The sequence below is a fragment of the Haemorhous mexicanus genome, chromosome 6 (genome assembly GCF_027477595.1).
Source record: "Haemorhous mexicanus isolate bHaeMex1 chromosome 6, bHaeMex1.pri, whole genome shotgun sequence".
Lineage (NCBI taxonomy): Eukaryota > Metazoa > Chordata > Aves > Passeriformes > Fringillidae > Haemorhous > Haemorhous mexicanus.
In genome coordinates, this window is record NC_082346.1 from 17,041,059 (window position 1) to 17,068,507 (window position 27,449).

At 47.4% G+C, this 27,449-nt stretch overlaps 1 protein-coding gene across 2 annotated transcripts; it reads left to right on the forward strand.

The window, feature by feature from the left end:
- The first annotated feature begins 955 nt into the window (after positions 1 to 955).
- On the forward strand, positions 956 to 27,449 carry TMEM86A (transmembrane protein 86A). 2 transcript variants are annotated; one of them, XM_059849004.1, is made up of 3 exons: positions 956 to 1,178; positions 16,813 to 17,077; positions 21,172 to 27,449. In XM_059849004.1, the coding sequence occupies exons 1-3, from the start codon at positions 1,158 to 1,160 to the stop codon at positions 21,597 to 21,599; spliced, it is 714 nt and encodes a 237-aa protein (XP_059704987.1). In that variant the 5' UTR covers positions 956 to 1,157; the 3' UTR covers positions 21,600 to 27,449. The 2 variants fall into 2 exon arrangements, with proteins under 2 accessions (XP_059704987.1, XP_059704986.1); XM_059849003.1 differs by lacking the exon at positions 956 to 1,178 and adding an exon at positions 1,285 to 2,379.

Sequence of the window (27,449 nt, forward strand, 5' to 3'; positions counted from 1 at the left end):
TACTAATCCTCAAATAAAAACAAATTAAAGATAGTCCCAGGGTCATTTTAGTAAGTCTGAGCTGATGTATCCCACATTAAATGTTCTTTGCCTTGTCTTTGTGCCAACACCAACATTTTTGCAGCCTCTGAATGACCTTGGCAGAAGGATGGGGATGGGGATGTAAGCTGGGAGGTACCCAGTCCTGGGAGGGCACAGGAGCCACTGGCAGGAGGAACAGGGCTGGAAGGTACAGCGAGCCCTGCAAGGGAGAGGGGTTTGCTAAGGACCTGTGGTCTTCAAATGAAAATGATGGGAAATGTTAAGGGGGCAGTTGTGAAACGGGAGAAGCCCCTGAAAAGGAAAAAGCATGGAAACATAGGGTAGTGGAAACTCAAGGCGGAGAAGAAAGAGTGGAACTCCGCAGGGGACTGTGCAAGAAACACGGATGGGAAAGGAAGGGCAGGAGAAGGAGCGGCAGGCGGGACGCCACAGGAAGGGAAGGGAAGAGAGAGGCCGGGGCTGAGGTGTGCGGCCACAGGCAGGGGACCAGGTGTGTGGAGCGGGGAGCCGAGACGGGATGGGCCTGGGAGAGAGCGAGGGCTAAAGGGTGCGCTGCTCCCGCCCAGCGCCTGGTACGGCCGGTGCCGGCGCGGCTGAGTGCGGGAGCGAAGCGAAGGACGCGCTCCCGCCCCGTGTGCCTGGCCGGCCCGGGGCTCCGCACCCGCCAGGCGCTGCCGGCCGGCAGTCCCCGGGGAGCGGGCGCTGGGCCGGCCCTGGCGCCCCTCGGCCGCCGGGGAACCCGCCCGCTGCGGCCGCCCCCGGGGAGGGGCAGCGGCCCGGCCCGGCCTCTGCCGGCTGCGAAGGGCGCCCGGCCGGGAGGCGGGGGAGCCGCTGACGCCACCGTGGCCGTGGCCGGGGCCGAGCGAGGCGCTCGCCCGCCCGGCAGCGGGCCGGGGGCTGGGGCCGCCCGCTCCGATCGGCGCCGCCCGCCCGGGCGGGTCCGGGGCCGCCCCCTCCTTCTGCCCGCAGCGCATTCGCCGCGGGGGCCCCTCTCCTGTGACGTCAGCGCCGCCTAAAAAAGCGCCCCGGCAGGCAGGCAGGGCACGGGCTGGGCAGCGGCCGCAGCGGCGACAGCGACAGCGGCGACAGCAGCAGCGCGCCCCGCCGCCGCCGACATGGTGTCCCCCGTCACCGTGGTGAGTGCGGGCCGCGCGGCGGGCGGGCGGCGGGGCCCGCGCTCCCTCCCACGAGCTCCCGGCCGCTGTCCCCGCTCCCGGCCGGTGCCCTCCCACCCGCTCCCCGGGCGCTGTCCCCGAGCGCGGCGGGCGCTCCTCTTCTCCCGCCGCCGGGAGCCCCACCACTGGCGGCCACCCCCGCCCCCCGCGATGCTCACCCCGGCCTCCCGCGGCAGCTGTTGCTCCAGCGGTGCGCCTGCCCGGGCGGCTCTCCGCCGCGTCCTCCTCTTGTCATGTGTGTTTTTAAAAACATCCACGGCACATCTGCTCTAGTGCACCGCATCTGCTCAGAGCGGCGCTGCCCCGGCTGCCCTGGGGGCTCGCGTCGCGGCAGTGCCCGGCAGCATCCTTCTGTCCCCGCGGCCTCCCTTGCCCTCGCAGGCACCTCTGCCTCGCCATCCGGAGGTGCTTTGCTGTCCAGGTCTGGTTTGGGCTGAGGCGTGTGTTGACCCCCGTGTGGGGCAGACCTTTCCATGGTTGGGTGACCTCTCGCTGAGACCTCGTCTCGTCTGCAAGTCAGTCTGGCACTTCCACCACCTAAGGACATGAGACTCGGACTTGTGTCACCTGCCTGTCTCATGGGGTGTCACGATGCTTAATTAATGTAACCAGCAATAAGACGGCAACTTGCTGCTGTCCTGTCGGTAGGTGATGCGTGCAGCAGAATTCTTGGATTGATGGAACCAAGCTGGTAACTGAAGGAGCTGTGGCTTGTGCCAGCAATACGAGAAACTGCCCCTGCAGGTGAACAGGGGCTGTTTCAATGCTGAAAGAACTGCTGGAACAGCAGAGAAGCTGCACTGTTAGACATGCTGCTTTGCATGTTTGCCTTTCTAGAAAGTGAGGGATTTGTTGGAGTACCCCAGCAGACTTAACACATGCTGTAAGTATAATTGTTGGTGGGGAAGTTTCCTGGTGCTTCGCTGCAGAACTGAACACCTACTGCTGGTATCCTTGTTCTCTGTGGATCCATTCTCATCTTGTTTTGAAATACTTTGGTTAAGGGCCAGGCTATTGCAAACTCTCTGGCAGGTAGAAATCTTGTCCCGATCTTAACTCACAAAGCTGGCGTTCAGAACTTTTAAATAGCTTTGCCTGTTCTGCACTGGAGGCTGTATCTTCTGTTTGGATGAATTTTCCCCCAGTTATTAACATGTACCTGGTAAGTTCATCAGCAGCCTGGGGATGACTTTTATCTCTAGAGACAGAGGGAAGTAGCTTGGAAATTATAACATTGTGCTGCCAAACTTTTTTTTTTTTGTGTTTTTCCAAAACAGTTTAGAAGGTTTGGTATCTTTGTGCTTTTGTGCCATAAACTAAATTTGTCCTTCAGTAATGCTTTTGGTTATAGTGAACTGTGTATGTGTATCTTGGACGTAAAATCTCATGTTGGGACAGCACTGGAACGGCTCAGAAACTGACAGGATTTGTTTCACAGTTTGCAGAAGGCAGTACTTGGTTGTTGTGATAGTGCATCCAGGGTGGTCTTGCAGAGTGTTATTTCAACCGAGTTTTGAGGCAGATGACTAAAGCACGAGTACATGTTGGGAAGGCTGTACAGACTTCAGACCGGAAGGCTTTAGGAAGGTAAACTGGGGCGGGGTGGGGGAAATGAAAAAAGCCTTATTTTCTCACGTGCCCTTTTGACATGTAACAAAGCACATTTCTGCTCTGGCTGTATCCCTGACATGTGAACGATTTACTTCTCCAAAGCCAACTAATGCAGGTGTGAAACTATGGGGAGCTGCAGGGATGATAAGACTGTGACCAGAGCTGCAGCTATTTGCCATTGCCTGTGGAGGTGAGAGGGGAGGGCGACTGATCCTCCACACAGCTCACAAAAGAAGAGCTGCAAGCCTTCAGTGTTCTAAGGAGCAATTTTTTGCACCTCTCTGTCAGTGGTTGTCATGTTGCTGTTCCTCTGAAGGAGGGCATGGTGCTGCTCCATGCTAGCTGTGCCACAGCTGGGAAGGGCGGCTGGAATCGGTGTCACACAGCAGCCTGTGCTGCCCAGGAGTGTGGTGTGGCCCTTGCACAGCTGGGGGTGAGGAGCAGGATGGCTCTCCAGCTGGTGGGCTCCCTCCAGCCAGTCTCTTGCTGAAGGGAAGGGCAGTGGCCATCGGTCTGGCCACAGCTGGATGCTCACCTCGGGGCCCAGCCCTTATCTCTGTACCACACTGCCTTTGGTCCGGATTTTTGGAGCCAGCATGGATATCGCTGCCATGATATGATGGGGAAATTCTCTGGAGGGGCAGCACCTGAGGCATAATCAAATTAGCCAGAGGAATTGATTTGTCTGAAGTGTATGTCCTCTCCCAGCAAACAGCAGCATCAGCCTCAATGGGAAGAACACCAGAGGAGCACATCTGAGAGGATTTTTCTTGCTGCTCTCAAAGTGATGGCCTTTGTACAGTACTGCAGCAGGTGGCCCTGGCTGCTTACACACAACCTGCTCTCCTGTGTCTCCCCTTCTTTTCTTCCTTAGGACACTCTTTTAAAAAGAGTCAAATCCCGTGAGGTCTGTGTGCTGTGCAACTGACAGCAGAAAGGAGCCATGCAGAGAGGCATGGTCCATGGAGAGGACCAAGCCAGGACTGCTTGTTTGTGCTGGCTGCCAGGCGTGCATCATTGCCTGGAGGGCTTGGAATGTCCACTCAGTGCACACAGAGAGACCACAGCATTGTGCAAAGCTCGTCAAGCTGTGGTCTGTGATGCTGCACAATTCATATGTGCTCAACGAGGAGCATGCCCACAAATAAATCTGGTGCCAAAGTACCTTTTAACGTATTGTGCCAGGTCCTCAGTTGGGATAAAGGTGAGGAGTCCTGCTGATGTTAGTCTAGACTTGCATGGCACTGGGCTGTGGCGGGGAAGATGCATTTGTCTGCCATCCTGTTCCATCTGGTGAGTGATGCTCATCCTGGGTGGAAGTCACCTTGGAGGAAAGCTTTCACTGCTTACTCTGCTAGGCAAGCAGGAGCGTCCTGCTTCAAAATTGTTATTCTTGATACTGCTCTGATTAAGAGCTGGTTTTTCTGCATAAAGCCAGCTGAGAGCCTGCAGATGGAGCACAGTGTTGATAAACAGCACATTTGCTTTGTGGGTATATGAGGTTCAATTCCATTTTTGTTCGGTCATCACTGGTCCTACCTTAATAAAAGAGCACTCGTTAGTGATTTTTGTCCAGCTCTCCCCACACCCAACACTGTTGTCTAAGTAGTTTTTAGTGTGAGCTTGTGGGAGATAGCTCTTGCCCTAAGGACCTTTCCTCCCAGCAGGCACCATGACTGCAACAGCCACAAGTGTGCAGGAGATGAGCCTGGAGACATGCAGTCATTCTGGCATTTACATAATGCTCCTTGCTCAAAGGGATCCTATTTTGTCCCTGAAGTTTGGACTAAACTTAGTGTAGAGCTTCACAGCATTTTGAGGAAAATAGGGCATGGGAAATACAGATATTAGTTGGCTGAAGGTAGATCTCTTTGGGGGTAAGTTATAGATGATATTGGGTGTGTCTTTTAGAGCAAGATAAACAAGGGCTCTCATCCCTACAGCATTCCCTCCATGCCTGACTTGTACTCGACCTAGCACAGCCCTTTGTTTGCAAGACAGGTGAAATACACTTTGGGACAGATTATTGCCCAGAATCCATATCTTAACAATCCCCATCCCTTCCCTTCTGTCCTCTGGTCTGTTTGCATCTTTTAACAGAGATAGCTGGGTTGGGAAAGGATATGTTGTTTTGACTGCACAAAGGCAGTGGAGCCCTCAGCCCCATCCCTTCTGGGTGGGAAGCAGCAGCACCCTCCTGAGAGCAGCCCTTGTCAGCCTCAGGAAAGATGGAGGATGTCACTGGGACAGAGTATAAAAGTGACTTGCAAAAACTGGGCAGAATACCTGAAAGGTACAGTCTGGAAAGGTATTCACCAGCAAGAAATATGGAATTGGGCTGGAGGACTGAGTGGGTATCATTTGTGTTTCTGAGCATTGGCCAAACCACACTGATCCAGATGGGTATGGAAACCTGATGTAAATCATGCTGCTTAGGTACTCTGCACTGTGGGCAATTGTAGCAGTAGTAGGTCAAAGCATAGCTTTAAAGTTTATTATTAGGAAGGATGCTCTGTAATCCTCAAAGTTCTGCTGAAAACAAGAAAGCCAGATCACACTGGAACTATTTCGGCCTTTGCTTCTTACAGAGAGGATGTGTTGTTTCTGCATGAATGAATGAAATGTTAGCAATCATCTAAGTTAGAAGTAACTCTTATGGTTAATTTTGCTTGTTCTCTGTTTCTGTACAACATTGATGATTTCATTGTAATTTCCCCCATTACTTAAATGCATCATAAATTGGGATTTTATTATGCAGGAGCTTGTAGACATGCACATTTATATACTCCATAGACAATTATGGAAATATGACACTACTATAAAAAACAAGTCAATGTAAATGAAAGACAGAAAATATTTCTAAGCATCTGAGCTCACTGAAAAAAGGGAGGGAATAATCACCTTGGGAGGGCTTAGCTGGATCTTAGTAACACTTATGTCAGTCCCACCTTTTGGGAGAAGCCTAAAAACTTTGGTCCTATTGAGCAAAAAGCTGTGCTGATTTATACCAGCTAAAGCCCAGGCATAGTGTTACATGCCACGATTTATTTTTTCAGACTGAACTTGTGCATTCTTGCTGTGACATTGACATTCTTTGCTGGAGCTGTTGCTAGGGGAGGGTGGGCTAGCGGAGCCTGCAAAGTGCAGGCTTCTCTCACGCTCTCCCCAGTGCCAGGGAGGGAGCATTAAGCAGGCAGTGCTGATCACTGCTGCAGGCAGTGCTGTGGATTAAAGGCTTCATTAACCCAAGTGTATCACTCAAGGCACATGCGTCTGTTGTTCCAAGTGTGCTCTGAGTGTTCAGATAGTGGGTGCAGCTCAGAAGTCTGTACTTACACATAATTCCTCTGAAAGGACAGAGGTGCGTTTGTTCCGTTCTCTTCTCCTGTCCAAGTATGTCTATCCACAATACGCTGAGTGCAACAGAAGAGCCAAAGTTATCTTCTCTGTGGGTAACTTCATAGTGCTGAGGAAATAATAACTCCAGTGAAATTAGACTCTTAGAAAAAGATGGCATCAGGAACCCATCTTCTGCTAGCATGTGGAAACTCTTGAACAGCAAGAAGATTATTAGTTACATAACTCCCTTCCCTCCTGGAGGCCCAAGTAGTTATTATATCACCACTTAATTTTTCTACTGTCCTTCATGTCACACAATGCCCAGTAGACTTGTCCATTACACTAGAGATGCAGATTTTGCTTACTGCAATATACACAAAATGAGGGTGATGGTTATTGCTTCTGCTAGCCTGCTTGTGCCCTTCCTATACCCATTTCTTACGCTGCCATGATCTAAATAGCATTTCAGCTAATGACAGGTTTCTGTGTAACAAATGTGTCAGTCTAGAGCATCCCTCCATATAATGCTGGACATGAGCAAGTATCCAGGTGACACAGCACAGAAAACTGTGTCTAGGTGTTTACACACCACCAGAGCTGAAAAGCAGTAGATGGGCTGGGCAAGAGCTTTCCTGAAGATTTCAGGTGTGCTGGGCTGTGCAGGATTTCAGACGCCAGCAGGGCCCAGGGGCTCACACTGCAGCCTCTGACTCAAGAGTTGCACAGATGCAGTTTCTCTCTATTATTTCTCAGTAAACACAACTTGCGTCTCTTGCGTTAAGTTAATTTTGCAAGGCTGACTCTTGTATTGCAAATCTGCCTGTTAGTGAGGATAGTGGCTCTTCTGATTCACCTTGCTGCAATCCTATGGAAATGCCTTGTTTCTACCAGCAGGCTAATCTTCTCCCAAAAACTAATTCCTGTAGATTGCTGCAAGATGTGTTCTTGCCAAAACTGAGAAAAGATGAGACAACCCTTGTTACCAAACTGGCCTTGAGACTTTGTTCAAGTTTGAATGAATGGTAAAGTTTAATGTTTTGCTTCTCCTCAGACAGCAGCTTCTGAGGCAGATATGGCATCAGTTGGCACCAGGCATGAAATTTCCTGTTATGTATCAAAATGAGTGCCTTTCTGCTGGTCACAAGTAGTCTCTGATTGAATCATTGCTTGAGACTGAGGGAAGTTTGACCTTAAGGCAGTTGCTCATTTTTTAGCACACTCTAGGCACACCAGACAGATCTTCAGATTTACGTGTCTCCCATAGCTTCAGCAGAACTGGGCTGAGGCCATGGCTTGGCTACTGTATCCCTATTTGCCTGTGTCTTTGATTTTTTTAGGGTATGGATAGCAGTGCTGACTTGCTCTCCATTGCAGGAGGAATTAAGCAAGTTTTGTGGCTTTTCCCTGCAACCCTGATATAAAAGGAGTGTGATGACAAAGTTATCACTTAATTGATGCTTTAATTGAAATTTCCACTTTGCTTGGTTGCATCTCTGGATTTGTACCCTGAATATAAGGGGCATAATCCTGGTAAGCAGCTGCACACTCATTTGTGAGTGCGGTCTGCATTTGTTTATGCAGCTGGATTACAGCAGGGGTTTTGCAAGTAAAAGCCCTGGTGTATCAGTGCGAGTCCTGGGAGTGTGTGGGTTAGTGTTTGTGCAGGTTAGTGTCTGCACCTGCCCACTCCACATCTGTTGAGACTGCCTGGGAAGATCCAATTTGTCTTCAGGTGAGTTGCGTCTGATACTGACTTATCCGGGTCACAGCATCTTGACACAAGAATAGATATTGGAAATAAAATCTGTGGCTCTGCTGTGATCCTTTGATCTTAATACCTTCCTGTCTCTTAAGCATATTGATCCCATGATAACATGACGAGGGCTGCTGCTTTTTTGTAAGGTATCACAGCAGCATCTTTCTAAATACACATCTTTATTGGGATTCATTGCTGTTTTTCCCTTCTGATTTTTGTTAATATCAGTATTTCACAACCTTTCAACCTGCAGGACATGGTACACAGGTAGAGTAAAGCTTTTCATTCAGCTTTCTAATAGGCATGAGCCAAGCTGAGGAGTCTCTCTTGGGTTTCCCAGCACAGCCCTATTTGGTATTATTGCAGCCCCTTGTGAGGATTCAAACAGCAAAAGTCTCTTGTGCAGAGCCGCCAGCTTTCCCAGACACTGGCAGCCGCCTTCCCCTCCTGTTTCAGTTCTTCCTTCCTGTTCCTTTTGCAAAAGCCTCACCTCTGCCAAGCGTGCACCAGTCTGTTGTGTGAGCCAGAAGTGCCTTTTGAATGCCTGAGGCGGTTTCACCCTCGGCATGTCTTTGGCAATGGCTGGTGGGCTGGTACAGCCTGTTGGGTGCCACCTGCCTTCTGGGCTGCACTACTGCCTCTTTGGCTGCTCCTGCAAAGGGCTGTGACAGCACCAGTGCCTGCAATGCCCTTGCTTTAGACCCACATTATTCCCCACAGATTGAGGGTAAAATGACATTTCTCTGCTGAAGAGGTTCCTTCTGGATGGAAGGGTCTCCCTTCCCTCACAAATACCAGTTCCTGGTGGCAAAGCAGCATGGGGCAGGGTAGAGCTTTGCCAAGTGCCCATTTTCCCTGAGTACACATTCTTCATGCATCCCCGCTGCCACAGCGAAGTGACAGAGTGGCTGGGGCCCTCCAACAAGTACATAAATGCTGCAGTGGGTTGTGGGGTGCAAATAATGCTGGAGATGGGAGAGTGCAGGCTGAAGATGGATTTCAGCCCCAGGAACAAGGCATTCTCTCTGTAGGTCCCTTTCTGCTATTACCTGGAGATTCAGCCTGCCCTTGGTGCTGACAAGGAAAGAACTGACAGCTCTCCCTGGGCTATTTTGTTTTGGGTCTGCACCAGAGACTGGAGAGAGGCTCCAGTTTTGTCACGTAGCTCTGGGCGCAGATGTCAGTGGGTGGCACTTGTCTGTAGCAATGGGCCTTGCAAGGGGATGCTGCTTTTTGCTGTGGCTCTGTGCCTGGCAGCTCACACATTGGGCTTGCCTAAAACTGCTTCTTCGTGGGTAACAGAAGTCTGAACTCCCTGTCACAGAGAAGTGTGATATAAATAATGATGAGTCTGCTGAGAACAAGTGCTTGTAGTCTGGAAGCCCTCCCCAGGATAAGCTGGGGACACTTTTCTGTAAGCAGTAGAAATTTTTAATCTGGATTCTAGTATAGACAGGCCAAATAATTGCCCCTCCCCATCCTGAGAGGAATTAGGTACCAGCTGTGCATTTCAGGGTGCTGGCTACCTGGCTCCTGAAATTCCCTGTGGCTTCACAGCCTCCTCCTGATGTCCAGAGTAGCAGTAGGGATATGGCCCCACCTGACCTCACTCAAGAGGAAGGGTGTGTGCCCTTGCTGTGGCAGCACTGCATCTCTGATGAGCAAAATGAAGAGACAGACCCATTGTGGTTCAGGTTTTTAAGCACCTGCAAGGGGTTCTTTTGTGAGTGTTACAGCAAAGGAAATGTTTGGAGAGGCTTGCTTTCTGCTACACAGAGAGGAAGATCTGGAATCCCAGAGGGGAAGAGCAATCTTTGCTCTGAGATAAGATGCTTTCAGGCAAATACTATATTTTTGCTTTCATTTCGGAGAGCCACTGAACTATCCTGAAAGCACTAGTCTATGACAGCCCCTGCAGGCCTGAAGACACTTGACTAGTTTAGTATTGTTAGTGCTTGGCAGTGCACATTATTGACCATACTCTCCAAAACTGCTGACAGCTATAGCATTGCTACAGATGTGGAGTCAATCATTACTACTGCAGGTTAAGAAGTGGTTTTTAAAATAGCCCTGCTTGCGGTCCTGTGCCAGTCTGGTAGACAGGACAGATGATTGGTAATGGAAAAAAAAGCAAAATCGCCCCCAAAAACAAACCCTAGCAAAAATATGTACTTCCAGGCTGTATCTTCAGGGTGAAATGTATTTGTCTGTAATTTTTTATGAGTTAACATCTGCTAAAGAAAGGCTTCACCGCCTTGAAGGCTTCCCTGCAGTGCCAGAAAGCCAAGGGCAAGCACTCCAGTGACTTTGTAAGGTACTGGTGGGTGTAGCAGTACCTGACTTTGCCTGGCCTTTTAGCAGTAGGTCCTGGGCAGTGCACAAGGTCCCAGAGACACTGTTGTGTAGCTCATTACCAAGCTAACAGGATTTCGTCTTCTCTTCAGTACTACAGGAGATAACTTTTATGGATACTGTAACTTCCTTAACTGCTGGAGGGAACACCGTGGTGCAGTGTCTCAAGATAGCTCTGGGCAATGTCACGGTTTAAAAGGCAAGAAGTAGGAGTGGGCTCCTCTTGCAGTCTGTGGCACAAGCAGTGCCCTGAGCTGTGGGGTGATTTCCTTGGCTCCAGAGCCTTCTCCATCTACTTTAGGCTCCAGAGGGATTGTTCCCTCACATTTCTAGAGCCTCCTACAAGGAGTCTTTTGAGGGCAAGACTCCAGTTTCCCATTTGTGACTTTTTAACATACTGGCTGTCTGCAGATGCATGTTTTTTATCTCGTGGGTGTAGCAGCAGAGAGCTGCCATGTCCAAGAGCTCCCAGGTCACAGTGGCTGCTGAGCCAGCCTGTTCTCATCAGCAGCCCTGTGAGTGTGGTCAGGCTGACTGCTCAGCACCCAGCGTGTTTTACATTCTTCTTCCTTAAGCACCTGATGACAAGACGAGGCTGCTGTTTTACTTACACCGCAGAAGTGGTGTCTGCAGCCTCATGCCAGTGCCACAGGCACAGCTTGAGGAGCCTCTGAACAAGTGCTCCCCAGCTCTCCTGGCACAAACCAGCCCATTTTTGATGCTCAGCTGGGTGGCTGTCCCGTGCCCCGCGGTGCCCGGGCATGCTGCCTCGCTGCGGGGGCTCGAGCTGCCATTCCACCTGGGAGAGGCTGGCACTGGCAAACATTGCCCTGCTGCCAGGCATCTGCAGGGAGCCTTGTGCTGCAAATTTCCTCCCTTCTCTCTGCACCTGAGGGGCAGTCACTCATCTGGAAGCACCCTCGGTGCTGACAGGTTTTCATCCCCTCTATGGTTAATCTGGAGATTCGGTTGAGTGTTAATGTGACTGCAAGTTGGGTAGCACTTTGACTTGGTGGCGAAAATAAGTTTTGGTGTGGTTCCTTTTCCTGCATGCAGCTGTGTCTGGAGCAGCCCAGCCATGCACAGGGGCCCTTGTTAGAAGCCAGTTTGATTGATCCTCTGTGCCTCCACCAAAGGGCAACTTTTCTGGTGCCAAGGATTTGTGGAGCAAAATAGCTGAGCTCACCACCCAAGAACTGTGAGGGTCTGTGCCAATTTTTTAATTGTATTTTTCTGGCAAATAGCCATAGCTTGGTCTTAAGAAAAAGAAGTCAAGTATTTTTAGCTCTCAGCCCTGTGTTGGTCTGTTGTGGAGCAAAGCTTGGAGGTACAGCTGGACCTTAACTGAGGTGGGGAAGAGAATACCCAGACTGCTGGGGTAGAGGGAGGAATGATGGAAGCCAACAAATCGGCCCTATTTTGCAGGAGTTAAAGAGACCCTGGGGGTGGAGGAGCTGCCTTGGACATTCATGTGTCTGAGCTGGGAGGATGGTCCTTTTGCAGGCTGGAAGTGTTCAGGCAGAGTCCTGTTACTTTTGGCTTGTGCTGAACAACAGAGGTTCCTGTCAGACAAATCCAATTATTTTTTTGACCCCTTGCAAATAGGTCTGACTGAACAGCTGAACATGAGCTGAGTTTCACTGCATTACCCTTGTGGGAGAAACAGAGGCCCTGAGTTATGCTTGGGAGTGCCAGAAGCTGCAATAAAGTCATTGCATGGCAGAAGCGTGATGGAGATGGGATTATCAGCATGCAGATTCTCCCACTTGCAAAGCACATGGCATCTTCTGGGTGATTTATTTGCTATTTCACAAGACTGTTTTAGATGCAGCCTCTACAGTCTTGTCTCCACTTGAGGGGAGGAGGGTTTATCTATCACCCTGAATTTCCAGGTGCAGCATGTGAAGCCTGTTCAGGAGCCATCTGCTTTGGATGCTTGGCCCTTGGCATCTCCAACACAAACAAAATCCCTCCTATTAATTGCAAAAATATGTTGCATCAACACAATATTTCAGGCAGGTTGACTGGCTGCTTCAGCAACTCTTCACCACCTTCCATAACAAGCACTTATTTTCAGAGTTTTATTCAGGAGCAGCTTGAGACATGTACAAGTCAGTACCTTCCTTGACAAATGGCAATAGGCAATCAGTTGTTCCCCAGGCACGTGTTTGTTCCTGCAGGAGAGCAGAGCTGGAGAGCCTTGCAGAGAGCCACATATTCTGGGCAGTGAGAAACAAGGGCCATGGGCTTGCAGTGGAGCAAACATGGCAACAAAACCAAATAAATATTTATTGGCCCACAACTGGGGGTGAGAGTTATTGTCACAGTAGGGGAGAACCAAGGCAGGATCCACAATGCTGGATGCCAAGAGGCAGGAGGAGCAGCTCAGGCACAAAATGGTATGAGGCTGATGGGAGGAGAACAAGAGCCCAGCTTTTTTTGGCCAGTGCACACAGCTGTGCTCAAGTGTTGCTCAGTGGAATGGCTGGGGTATTGTTTTTACAGCACTTTTCCTGGAAAGCTGCACTTTGCAGCCCAGTGCAAAGTGGGTGTGAGCCATCTCCCCACAGCAGGCTGGCACTCAGCTGGTGTCTGTATAGTCATTTTCATTGCATGCTGATTTAGGGGGCTTTGCAGAGAGAAGAGCATTCGTTGATACTCCACATTGTTTCCTGGGACCAGTGCAAGGCTTAGAACAGTGAACTCTGTCCAACTTTAGCATTTCAATGCAACAAGCTTCTGATGTTCTTCTGTACCTCGGGAGGAAGATGTCTCCCTCCCTGTAGCACCTGGATTTGCCTTCCCACTTGTGATAAAGATACAGACAATTGACTCCAAAATGTTAAAGAAAATCAAGGCACTGTCTTACGAGTGTAGCTGTTCCTCTGTCTGTGGGGCTTATTCTGGAGAAAAAGAGCCAGGTGTAAATTTTTTGGCTTGGCTATGTGCCTGCAGCAGTCAGAACAGGCCATATACAGCAGTATTTCAAACTGGAGCAGAATAGGTACAGGCAAAACAAGAAGGCATCCTGTAAACCTGTGAGCACCTAGAGAGGTGGATATCCAAGCCCCAAGCCTCCAAAAAGCTGCAAGTGCCAGTACCATGTTCTGTTTGAACAGAATCACAGAATGTTTGGGATTGGAAGGGACCTCTGGAGATTATCTGGCACAAATTTCTTGGTGAGAGCCAAGACACAACTTCCTCCTAGTCTGGCCAAGTCTTGGAAAGTTTAGCTGGATTTGGTTGGATACAGAGAATTTAATAAATAATATTCTACTGTAATTCTATAAATACAGAGATAGTGGCTTTATAGCAGTTTAAACTAGTTTTTAAAGACTGAGTAACTTAGTAGCCATAGCAGTTGAGAAAAAGCCCTAAATTATGCTCAGTTTAGAAATTAAATGTTGGAAATACTGTCTTGTTTTTGCATTCAAGATATTTTCTGTACTGCATTTCAGCACAGAGTAAATTAGCAGTGTCAGGAGAAAAGATTTGGGAAGAAAAATGCTATAGAATTTGTAACAAAATGGCAAAACCCAGATAAAAGCCATGACAATCACACACATTAGCAAAAAAGATCTTGTCACCTCTATCAAATGCTTCCTTTTCCAGCCCCATGGTGCAGCCCCATCTCACATTCTGTCTCTGAGACACAGGGACAAAGGAGATGGGTGGTTTAATCCAATTTATCCACACAGACAGGAAATAATGTTCCCCTTCCCTGTGGTACAGCAACTCCCATCATGGATTATATGCTTGGCTTTCCTCAAACCACAACTTCCAGTCATGTTGGTGCATGGTTTTCCAATACCAGTCCTGACTTGTCCTTCAGGTGGCTAATTGCCCATCACCCCTTTCCAAGCCTCAGCCACATGGCCAAACAGAGGATAATCACCAGCCTCACCCTCTGGTTGCCTCAGTTTTTCTTGGAGGACTTTTCCAAAGTATTTCCAGTGCCACTCATGGGGCCCTCATCTTGGTCAGAGCCATAAAAGGGGCTCCAGTGAGCTGCAGCATTCCATGATGGGCAAGGGCAAGGTTGGAACTACCTCATCTGAATTATACTTGGAGAAGAAATGTTAAGAAATAAAGTGTCAATGATGAGAAGCCTGTAGCCCTTCTAGAAGTATGAGATCATTCTTACATGAGAGTGCTGTAACTCTTATGCATGAAAAATTCCTCAATTATTATTAGGATGGAAATAATACAAACCATTATTCTAAAATAAAGCTGTCTGGGCTTGCAAAATTCACATTCAGATAATGAGAAAAGGTAATTTTAAGCTTACCAAGTAAACATAATTGTTCTGTACAAGTTCTTATCTTAGCTTCAGTAAGGCAAGGTTCCTGGGGAAATGACAAGTGTAATTAAAACCTGTCTCATAATGTGTGCACACAGGGGAGGGCAAGCTGTGATGGTAATTGTAACTGCTCCTAGCAGGTGTTTTTCTTTTAATATGAGGTATTAAATAAAACCTACCATGTTTACTAACCCAAATACTCTCCTGTATGCTTCTATGCACTCTTTCCCCTACAATACTTGATAGTTCCCAAGCAACCCCAGTACTGTGAGGAGACTATATGGGTTTTTATGACTTTTATTTCAAGTTAATTCGCAATTTGCTGCCAGAATTTTCCTAGGGAATGCAGACAAGGAGTGGTAAATGGTGATTAATTTAGACAGCCTAAGTAGAGGGCTCACGACAGCTCCCCATGTAATACAAGAAAGTTAACGGCTTGCTGATGTCCTTTTGTTAGGGAATTGTGTAGCCTGGTTGTTTAATGGAGTGTTTAAAAATTGTGTTGGCAATAGCCTATGAATAATGTATGATGAAATACCTTGCTGCCAAGAAACTGCTGATATGCTGGGGAAATTTCCATCAGATGTGAGAAAAATTTTGAAGGCACTGTCTTCTTGGGATGCCCTTTATTTATAGCCTCACTGCTTTAGAGGTTGCATTCCCTTTTTAGATACTGCCTGTGAAGATGCCCTCCACTGCCTCTGCCTCTGTCTTCCAACTCCACCTGACTCCATTTTCTTGTGCCCGTAAAAGATCCTGAATTTTTATGAGCTTAGGCTTTATCACCTGAGCACTGTAAGCATGTATTATTTCCTGTGCAATCTTCACCTGTTCTAGGTATCTGCACCAAGGCATCCTGCATCAAAGGAAGATGGACACTGGTCATGACAATGTCCCATGATGCAGGAAGCAAAAAAAGGGTCAAGTTATTTGGGAAAAAAAAAAAAAATAAAACAAAACCAAAGACAAGTTGGATTGACAGTGTGAAATCTGTTTGGATGCCTCTAAATTTTCCCCCATGTCTTCTCCAGTGCAGGAAGCCTCTGTGTGCTTTGGCCATGAGTAGTGGGAAGTCATTGTGATATGTAGGAAATAAATCATGCTTGACTAAAGAAATGAGAAGACTGAGGGTGGACCCCTGCATGCAGGGGAGCTCAGGGGGTTGCACTGCCTTAGGTGCAGGAGGAAACAGGCCTCCTGTAAGACTCTGGGACATAGCTCAGGCAGGCATGGAAGCAGTTATAGTCCTTTCCTTTGCTCCTTGTTTTGGCCCTCAGCTCTTCTCCAGGAGAAAATAAAACCATAGCTTTGTTTCTCACATGGAGTTTTACCCACCTACACTGAAATGCAGAAATGTGGCAGGAGGGCAGGTGAACACAATGCATATCACTGTGCAGAGTGGTCTCAGCTAAGTGTTTGTCAAGAGCAGACCCAGCTTGTGGAGCCGTAGCTCTGCCCTGCCCCTGCTGTGGTTTTGTTATGAGTAGCCAAGTGCTCGTGCTGCATTTTTGTGTCTGTATTTACACAGTAGAGCCCTGAGTCAAAACATATCCTGTAATTACTGTATTACTAGAATATTGCTAGAACAAAGCCACACGAGGTTGATGTTGGTATTAGTCAGCTGAGGAAGTGACATCCTCACCTGGGAGGTTGATGTGTTGGGTTTTGATGCCTGTGATGCCATCAGCAAGCTCCAGGCATGAGGCTACAGGGCAGGGGAAAGAATGGGTTAGGTGAGAGGTTGTATCCTCAGGGTGATCTGCAACTGGCTAAGCAGGAGGGTTTGTGAAGATGGGAGAGATTTGTGCCTTTACTGGCTTGTTTGCTGCTGGGATATATCTGGGCATGCAGTATTTTCACAGCTCCTGGAAAGGTATATTAAAGGGGTTGGCCTAAACACGAGATAGGTGACAAGGAGCACCAGAGGAGTTTGTCTAATGGCCTAAATATTTTCAGTGGAACAAGTAAAGAGAAAAGGTTCTAAAACTTCCTACAAATTCACCACCCACAGCCCATCCTGCCAACTAAGTGTTTTCAGCAGAGAGGGTCACAAAGATCTAAGCAGAGGATCGTGGTCAAGTTCCACCAGCACTTCTTGGGGTAGGAATGCTGCCAGCTGACAGTATATGGAAGAGCAACTTTCAAAGGGAAGGAGCCAGTTGTATTATGAAGTTTATTTCACTAATGCTTCTGATGATCTTAATAATTTCTTGGTTTTTAATGTTTGTTTTCTTTAGGTGAAGAGTGAAGGCCCCAAACTGGTCCCCTTCTTTAAAGCCACTTGTGTCTACTTTGTCCTCTGGCTGCCAACTTCCAGCCCCTCCTGGTTCAGTGCCCTCATTAAATGTCTGCCCATCTTTTGCCTGTGGGTTTTCCTTCTGGCTCATGGGATTAACTTCTTAGTGTCGCACCGGAGTGCCAGCCGCATCCTAGCGGGACTCATATTCTCAGCAGTGGGAGACGCCTTTCTCATCTGGCAGGAGCAAGGCTACTTCATTCATGGTGAGTACAGTGTCAGTCCTGAAGGGATGCCACAGTGCCCAGCTGTTACCCTCTTCATTTAGTAATGACTTGCTGGGCCACATGTTTTGTTTATTCATGTGCAGCTTAAGCCCCGGGCGCTGGGAAGCACTCATCCCTTGACTAAAATCCATCATGGTTTGAGGAAGCACATCATGGATGAGTCTTTCTCTTGAGCTTCTCTTGAGGTTAGAGAGGTAATTGGGTCATGTTAGGTTTCCTGGTGTGTGTCACAGCATCTGGGCTGGCTGGAGTTGAGAAGGTGGCATGCCAGATTCCCTGGGGAAGAGAAGGAAATGCTTGTGGCACTCGTCAGTTCCCATGAAGCTACAGGAAGTATTTACCTCCTATCTCTCTGCAGGGAAATCTGTCAGCCAATTGCTGTGAGGATTTGGGATGGAACATATTGTGTGCAGCTCCTTGGTGGAGAACAGGTGGAGAGGACATTTATGTTTTGATAGACAAGCCCATAGCCTGGGGGAGGCATTAAGCAGATGATAGAAACCAAAGTAGCAGCAGTCTTGTCCTACTTGCAGGTTCATCAGTGTGAATCATGCAGCCTGTTGTACAAGACATGTCTGTTTTGTAAAACATTTAAATGATGGTCAATCAAGGACAAACCTTACCACAGTGGTTGGTCTTCTCTACAGAAAGATTCACATCTCTCAGAGCAAAATGAGCTTGGTTTATTTTGCTAGTTTGCAGACTGGAACATAATGATTCAGATTAATCATTTAAAGCCATGTTGAACCTGCCTGCAGCAGATCTCTCTCTGGCCTTGGACTGTCAAAAGAAATCAGCAGCAGTTGAGTTCTTCACTGAACTGACTGGTGGGGTTTCAGAAGTTAATTTAAGCAGCACAGGGATTGCACATAACCCCCACCATTAACTAGCTGCTGTAACTGTCCCACTGGAAAATGTGATGAGAAGAAGGAACTTTCCTGACTTGATGTTGTCAGATCTGAAAGTCAAAGGCTTATTTTTTGCCCTGTCTCATGAGGTTAGTATCTAGTTTTATTCTGGGATTCCCACAAGCTCTTTCTTTTTGAGAAGGAAGTGTGTGCAGTGCCAGATATGAAAGGCCAAATGCTCTGAATCTGGTTTTAATCCTGCTTCCCAAGGGCTTATCCCCATCCCATTAAAAGTTCATGTAAAAATGTTTACTGATTTTGTTGGGGTTTGGATTAGGCCCTGAGGATTGGATCTATCTGGCTGAACATGGGCACATTGTGAGGAGCTCCAGCTCTCATGAGGTGCCATCTCTTCTGTGTTGAGTGATGGCATTCCCACTGGTGGGCCTCCTCCCAACAGAAGTACCTGACTCAGTTTCCTCAGCCCAACTGGTTTTGCCTCCTGGAGTCACTCCTTGAGCTATGGCTTGGGAAACATTCAAGGCCCAGTTCTCCCCATGATTATTTTTGTGTACAGACTCTTGTGCACGTCTCCATTCCCGTGTAACTGGTATATCTCTGAGTTTCCTCTCCAAGTTAGTGCTAGAGGAAGGTTAGCCAGTCACAGCAATTCAGCATCTGGCTGATGTGCTTTAATCTGCAAATGAGTCGGGTTTTCAACCCTAGTCTCAAAACTGAGAGGTTTTGCTTTGTGGGTTTAGGCACATTTTTTCTTCTTAAGGAGAAGAAAAGCTCTGTTGGAGCATTTTGAAAATCTCAGCCCACTGAGCTACTACCTTCTGTAGGGAAGTGTTAATACTTACATTTCAGATATAAGCATATAAAGTGCACTGCTCCATTTCATCTTTCACTTTGCCTGCAAAATGTATTTTCTCCTATTTAAAATTCATCAGGTTGCTGTTGCTGAAAACTGACAATATTTTTGATGCCATCAGTTGTGGGACTTTAAAGTTTGAGGAGAGAAGAGGAAATATTGGACAAAAAATGTACATTCTCTTCAATTTCTGCAGTTTTTGGACTGAAAATGGTTGGAAACTGGGCTCATTTGAAAAGCTTTTGAGACAATGAGTTTATAAAAGGACATTTGTTCGTTACTTTATAGGGAAATGAGAGCCTGGGAATCTACTGCTGGCACACTTGGCTTTTTTTCATTTTTGCTGTTTCAGTCCACTAATAACACGCTATTTTCTAACTACTCTTACTGCATGTAGAAGATATTTTACAGTGTTAATATCCACCTCCTTTGACACTGCCTCCTTTGCAGGCACTTAAAAACAATTTATGCATTTGGTGAAGAAGACAGAGGAAACCCAGAGGAAGAAAGTGGGAGAAAAGGGCTGATCTCCCCGATGTGGTTGAGAGGACCAATCTAAAGGCTGAGAAATACAAGAGAAGTGCACCCCTTTCCCTGTGCAGCCATCACAGGTTTCTCTAGTTCCTGGCTTGATTTGTGGGTGTTGAATGAGTAAACCTGGGAGCTGACTCCCTTGTTTGTGACCAGCCTCACCACCTATCATGAAACTCCTCCTGCCTTTCCAGGCTCTTTGCCTGCTGCATCCTGTTCTCTCCTCCTCCTCCTCCTCCTCCTCCTCACTGCCAGATGCCTGCATGAAGGACAACACATTCTTCAGTTCCCTGTTGCAGAATGCTCCATAGAATGCCACTGAAGGAAAAAACATTGCTCACTGCTAGGACAACATATTCTTCTTCTCCTTACCACCTCCCTGGACTCTAACCTTTCCTGCACTATAACCCTATAAAAAGCTCTTGTCGTAAATTCCTTCTCAGTTCCTTCAGTTTCACAGAGCTATCGCACCTGGGGTGTGATAGCTCTGTGAAACATCAGCTTCTCATTCTCCTCTATTGTGCTTCTCTTCTTTCTCCTTCACGTTGTCCATTTTCTCTAGCCCCACCTTGCAAAACAGATCCCACCAGCCCACTCCCTCCTGTGGATTTCCTTCTCGTCCCACCATGGCTGAGCCTCTCAGTGGGTGTCTGATCTGGTCTTCCCCAAAGGCAGGGAGATGCTTCCACTTCTTCCTTGACTGCCTCAACACAAGAGAAGCAATGTCTGCCAGCTGCAGGTTTTTGTGACTGCCTTTTACAACAGAGCATCATGTGTTAAATGTGAGCAAGTGCCTGCTGGAGAATTCAGCTTCCCAGATCCTTCTCTCCATTTCTTGCTTTAGAGTTGCATGAAAACTTCCAGCTCCTCTAATAACCCTGCCAGGATAAAGCAGGAGAGCCTGCAGCTGCACCATGTGTGGGTCTGGGAACCAGAAGACCCAAGGAGCTGGGCTCTGTTTGTGGCCCATTATCTACAGTTGTCATGACAGCTTGGAGGCAGCAGCTGTGCCAACACATTGGGACATATTTTTGTCAAATGGATTAGTGGCAAGTTAATAGCATATGGGCAGCACCTTCCAACACCCACATCTGGCATTTCTCAGGGGTGTTGCACTTCAAAGGGAAGCTGGCATTTTATTTTCCCTGACTGATTCCTGGTAAGGTTCATCTGAATCTTGCAAATAGCCATAAAATTGTTGGCAGATCACATTGGTGCAGTCCCTGAAATATGCCAGCTGCTTCTTTCCAGCTTAGGTTTCTCCCAGCTATGGGCAGAGATGGAGAAGCAGCCAGATTTAGTCCTCAAGTGCCTTTGGATTTGTGGCTAAATACGGGCACGCTTTGTGTCAGGGTTCAGAGTGTCTTTTGTCATGTTTTGTTCCTACACTGCTGTGGTTCCAGTCTACTTGTTCTACATGTGACCTATGAGCAAAACACTATGGATCGTTAGAGGGGGTGGTCTTTGGTCTACCTTGCTCCCAACCTTCCACCCAAAGCAGGGGAAGAGGAACTACCTGAAAAACAACATCAATTAATTCTCCAGCAGCTTAGTTCCACCCAGCTTCTCAGCAGAAAGGCTTTTGTCACGGCAGAGCTGTACTTGGCTGCAGTTGTAATTGTGCTGGGGCTTTTTTTTAGGTTGGGGGCTTAGTGCTATCTCTCATGTACAGATTTTTGTAATAAAATGGTCCCAAGTGGTCAGTATGGTTATCACTGCTAGTGTTACTGGTAGGTAACACTGCAAGGAATGTTTTCTTCTGCTATGCCTACCAGTCACTGATGAAAGGTCCCACTCTCTGTGTCAATGCCTCTTTCCAGGTCTGCTGATGTTCGGCATCACACACATCCTGTACTCTTCAGCCTTTGGCATGAAGCCTTTGGACCTCAAAGCCGGCTTGCTGATGGGCGTTGTTTCCAGCTCCTGCTACGCCTTCCTGTACTCCTACCTCTCGGGCCCGCTCACCTACCTGGTGGCCGTCTACATCGCCCTCATCGGCTTCATGGGCTGGCGGGCGGTGGCGGGCGTGCAGCTGTGCAACGACCTGTGGACGTGGACCAAGCTGTCGGCCTGCGTGGGCGCCATGCTCTTCATGGTGTCGGACCTGACCATCGCGCTCAACGAGTTCTGCTTCCCCGTGCCCTACTCGCGCTTCATCATCATGGCCACCTACTACGCAGCCCAAATGCTGATCGCGCTCTCGGCCGTGGAGACCAGAGATGAAGAGGACTTCAGGAAGAGGAGCTAGGTGGAGTGCCAACGCTCTGCAAACACATGGGTTATATCTCAGGTGCTGTAGCTGCATTCACCCCTGAGAGAGATCTCCATTTCTCTAGGCACACTGGTGATGTTGATTTTGCTTCTTTGAAGCATTACCTTTGGGAATTACATGTTTTTTTTGTTGGCTTTCTCTGAATACAGCTTACTTCAGTGTGGAGTCCACATCAGAAAGCTTAGACTGTCCCTGCAGTAGTTACTCATTCAACTTTTCCTCCTTGGAAGTGCTGTACTACTGCATTCTATTGTTAGTCTTGAATTTGATGCTGAATGTTTGGGAAGAGGAGGGCTGGTGGAAAGGAGGTTTGGCCACGCACTGTGCTAAAAGGCTTGCTCTCAACTGTAGGCAGGCAGGCACAGATCTCTGCTAAAGTCATAGGTCAAAATTAATTTAACCGATGTTTGTCTCTTTTTGTGCATTGCAGTATGCAAACTGGAGCTATTCCTCCACTGAAAGGAAGCTCGGAAGGAGAATAAAAAGAGCATATCCAGCTGTGAGCTGAGCTCTGGAGTCAATGGCAGCGTGTGGGGCAGTACCCAGCAGAGCCAGCATGAAAGCAGAACCCCAAGCTGAGGGTACAGAGTGAGAGGTGTGCTGGCAGTGCTGTGCTTTGATTGCAGTGCTCCAGGGCAGGTCTCTAGGTGCAGGTCAGCATTGCTGCCTGTGGCAGAGCTGTAGAGAGCAGGAGTTTGGTGGGATTTCAGGGACATCTCAGTGTTCTCCCTCTCCACATGAACATAGTTAGTTACACGGTGCCTGCAGCCACCAGTGAGATGTAATGGGCACATGAGGAGCTATGATTTTTAAAGCAGAACTTACTCGTTGTCTTAGTGTATGTCCTAATTATCCTTACTATGGCAGACAGGCATCTAATCTTTATGTCTTTTTTCTCCAATGTCCTAACAAGTAGTATTCCATGTACCCATTAAGTTTTAGTGGCACTTCCAGTAGTACTATTAGTACTGCTGCCTGCAGTATCTTAAATCTTTGTGTGAGCATTTCCTGTGATCAAGGCCCTGATTTTGGATGTAGATTGCCACGTTTTGCCAGCTGGTGGAAAATGATCCTCTTTGCACCACTTCTTTTTTTGTCAGAAAGCCCCTTTTCAGCCAAGCTTCCTGAAAAGCACTGTCCTTTGTGTTCAACACGCCTGCCACTTCCTTCTCAAACTCACATGAACTCACATAGAACCCTGCTAGCTTTTCCCTTGTGTTGAGAGGTGCTGAGTGGGTCTCCTGCTCCTCTCCAGCCTCACCTGGTGTGCCTGGCAGGGAATAGGCATTGCCTCCCCACAACTTCTCCATCAGAGCAAGTTCAGCCAGTATTACAGAAATCTGGGTTAACATCCTGACCCCGTGGGGGCATCTGCTGCTTTTCAGACAGGGATCAGAAAGGTCAGCTGCATTATGGAGAGGGAAAGCACTGTAGGTAGCAGAGCCTCGTGTAATCCCTTCCCTTTAATGCTGTTATGTAATACTGTCAGTATTCATTCAGTGGCACATGGGGGCCTGCCTGGAGTAAACAGCTAAGGGAATTCAGAGCCATACACCATTTTCATTCATCAGCATTGCTTATCTCCTGGCCCCAGACTGAACCCTGCAGTGTAGCTCTCTGCAGATGTCACCTGCTGTTGCTCATCTTGGCTGTTTGCAAATCTCCTCCAGCAACAAAGTGACCCAGCTGAGAGGAAGTCTAAGCATTTGGGGTGAACTCCACCATCCTCCCAGCATGTGAGCAAACAGCACACTGCAGTCTTTGAATCCCATCTCCTTGGCATGGGTCAGCACACTCAGTTTTAGCAGGCAGTTCTTCAGAGGAGTTCCCCCACATCCTGAGCTTCCCTTTGCTTTGAGGGAAATGCTTGTGTGATCAAGTAAACTTTATTTAAAAGTCTTGAGTTTTGATTCTCTTTTTTCCCTCTCTAGAATCAAGTAGTCTTGAACTGCCTGAAAATAGCTGAGTTGCTTTTCTGTGTGCTTTTTCTTCTTGGCTGGCTTTGCTGTCCTGCTATACCATCAGCTGCTGGATACCTGCAGAAAAGAATCTTGATGTGTTATTAGAAGGCCTCTCCTCTCCACTGGCTATCAGAGGTGCAGTTTCTGGTGGCAGAGGTCTCTGGGTGGGACAGCAGAAACTTGTGCAGCCCAAGTGGGCTGTTGTTCCCTTGCTGTCCTGGAACATATCACCTGGAGTGACCTGGCTAGGACACATTGGCCAGTCACACTGGCTCCTGCTGCTGCAACAGCTTCAGCCTTCGCAGGAACATGAGGCAGAGCCCTCAGCATACAAAGAAGAGTCCTGGTTGGCTTGGAGGTTTGCTGGCAAAGGCTCTTAATCTTCAAAATCTCTTTCTGGCTCTGCATTCCTCTTTCTAATCCATATTACTTGAATGAGACCATTTTCCTGGAGGCTCTTTCCTGCTGGGAAGAGACCAGCTGCTGTGGACTGTGATCTGACACAATTTTGAGATGCCTAAATCCTGAGAAGTACTAAGCAGTTGCTGGCAGTCTGTTAAATAACTTTTCCTGGGATTAAAACTGTTCCCTCAACCCCAGCAAGGGCAATCTCCACTTTGAAATAGAGCAAAAAGAAGAGTGGTGTTCATATGTGACAAATGGTGTTACTGTCTGTGGGGCTGCCTTTGTGGACCCTCCTGTTGCCTCTTTGCACTGTAAAACTGAGGATCAGTCCATTCTTCTCCTTTTCAGGAGTACAGTCCTTGAGAAGCACCCAGTCTTTGGCACAGGAATGTTACAGAGGGAATGAAGCCTTCCAGGTGGTGTAGTGTTCCTGGCCCCAGCAGCAGCAGCAGCTCCTTTTGTTGCTAAGCACAGAGGTTTTATTTTCACACTGCTGTATCCTTCTGCAAACCCTGTCTATAGTCACCTGAGCTTACACCCATGGTTTGGTTACTTTCTGTAGTTATCACCCTCTTGGAGGTCCTTTGGCTCTTTAATTGGCCATATAAAATATTCAGCACATTTACTTCAGCCTCTTTCTGTAGGCAGATTCCCCTTGCATAGTACTCCCAGGGTCAGTCAGAGAAGCAGTGCTGATTGCAACTTGTTTTTAAGTGCTAGTAATGCTGTGTCACAGGGTGATGCTCATGTAGAAATGGCAGGTCAAGAAGAACAAAGCCAGAGGATTTTGACTTTAAGCTTTACTCTTACTCTGTGCTGGATACCTGGCTTCTTACTCCTCCATATTGAGGCATCTGTAAGACTGATTGGTTTAAGGATTACTCTAACATGGCTTTTGAGTAGATTGTTTGAAGGCTTCATGTTGTCATCAGTGGAGGCAATTTATATATTTTTACACAAGTTTATAAAATTCTGAGGAGGAACTTGGCAGTTTTTAGTGGCTCTTCAAAGTTTTCCATACTTGTAGTTTAACACTAACTTGCATTTTCATGTTGCTATCGTGGTATTTCTGGGAGCTGTTCTGGAAGAAGCAGATCAAAGCTAACAGCAACTACAGATCTCAGTGGCAGGTGCCTCTTTCTCTTTGCTTGGTTTCTGAATACAGACAGGGGGGTCGAAATCATAACTGTGTTCTTGGAAGAGGATGGGAAGTTGCTGACTTCTTGTGACAGAAATCCTCCTGCCTTTTATCCATGCTCGCTCCTTTTGTGGCCTTGGGTGAGTCACTTAAATTTTCTGGGGCCAGGAGCACATGCTCGCTCCTTTTGTGGCCTTGGGTGAGTCGCTTAAATTTTCTGGGGCCAGGAGCACATGTGGTGTATGAGGACCAGTGCAATGCCAAGTTATCCCAGCAGGGACCAGGCCCTCACCCCGTTCTAAAATGGAGATATTACCCCTTACCTACCTCACAAAGATATCATGAGGATTGATGCTCATACAGCACTTTGAAGATGTCAAGTGCTATGTAAGTCACAAGTATTATCTAGCTTTAATGTTAAAATTGGTTTTAGGGGTCTTCTCTTGAAACATGGAATGCGTGACTGCCTTTTCAGTTTGCACCAGATAGAAAAAAAAAATTGCAAAATATTTATTCATGCTGGTTAACAGGATGGGCTCAGCTACACTTGAACTCTGAGGGAGATTTAGCTTAAAAATATGAACTAATTTCAGTTTTGCAAATGATTTTTAGTTCTTCTAAAAGCCTTGACCAAATTCTTAGCTGTGAACCTTGCATCCAACTTTTGCAGTCTGGTCTTGTCCCTCACTGTTAGCTAGAGTAAATATAGTCCAGCCAAAACAGAGTGCCTCACAGTCTGCTGTGGCTTTTAAAAAAGCTGGAAGAGAAAATGAAGTCATTCTGTTCAACCTTCAGTCTGCAGAAGGTCAGCTGGGTTTCATGAGACAGCTTTCAAAAGGATGTTTAATTTCTCTGATTGTAGTTTCACAGGCTGTAAAATCAGCAGAGAGAGAAAGCCTTGATGGAATCAATAAGGTCGGCACATCCTTCTTGGATTTCTTTTTTTCATCCAAATGAAGGAAGCAGTGGGTTTTGTAGCAAAGGAAGTGCTTGTACCACCAGTCCCATGGCCCAGAACAAAAGTTGATCTAGAAATACAGCTCTCAACCATCACCATGTTCTCAACTAGGATAAAAATGCCACCATTCACTGACCTAAATCTGGACCACAGCTAGAAACTACCTAGTTTTTGTAGCACTAGCTGCTGTACAAACACAAATGAAGGCAAGGAATTACACACCAAGGAATGTGAGCTGTGTACGTATGAAATGGACCATTATTTTGAAGCAGCTGCAGTAAAATCTTAATATGAACTCAGAAGCAAACACAATGCAAATTTTTATGGTTTCTTTAAAATATTTGATGGGTTTTCATTCTCTTAGTTTGGAGAAAATTTTCTTAATGTTATTTTATTTTTGCTCTTATTGTAAAGAATAAAAATACACAACTCTAGACAGACTTCAAATGAAAAAAAAAGTGGCCAGTTGGCAGCAATGTCAAAACTTCTGCGGTCTGTATTGTTTCTGTGGTGACACTATGCTGCTGTTGGGTGAGCTACTGGAGTGGTGTGATGGCTCAAAAGTGAGGCTGAAGCACAAGGTGCAAGTGTTGAGCCACCAAGACTTCAGTGGGAGCATGACTGGCCCAATTTGGATCAGTCAAAAGACAGAGCATAAGGAAATAAAAGACACCTTTTCCTGACAGAAGAGAAGCAAGAAACCAAAACCAGCCCATTGGGCGATGGTGCTGAATCACTACAAACATTTTTTGTCTAGACCCTGCTGGTGCAGGTTCCTGCTGGACCAAGCCTTGCTCCTAATTCCGCTGGGGAGGCTTGCTCCAAGCCTATGGTGCTGGCAGGGTCAGGCCAGCACAACCTGAAGCTTTGTTAAATAAAACTCAAAAACCAGAAAGCAACTACAAAAACAAGAACAAAACTCCAAAACCACAAAAAAAAAAAAAAAAAAAAGGAAGGAGGAAGCAAATGCCACCGGGTAAGTGGCAGTTCTGCCTGCCTGAGAATGCAGAGTGGCTGGTCTGCCTTGAACACTAATCTCTATGTCTTAGACCCGTGTGAGTCTCTTGCTCCAGCCCCTCTCCCACACATTCCAGGCAGAGTGCACTGAAAATGTGACTGAAGCAGCTGCTCTCCTCTGGAGAGCCAAGCACTTTGCCATGTCTGAAAGTCTCTAGCACTTACTTTCTTTACTGTGATTGTAAAGGTCACCACATACAGTACAGCCACTTGATCTGGGATCTTTTCTTAACACATTTTTATGCTGATTTTACTATTCTTTGTTTGGAATGTAATTTTTTTTTCTCATTTCTTCTGTGTGTAACAGCAATTAAAAATATTAATTTCCTCGGTATTTTTACTGTGCA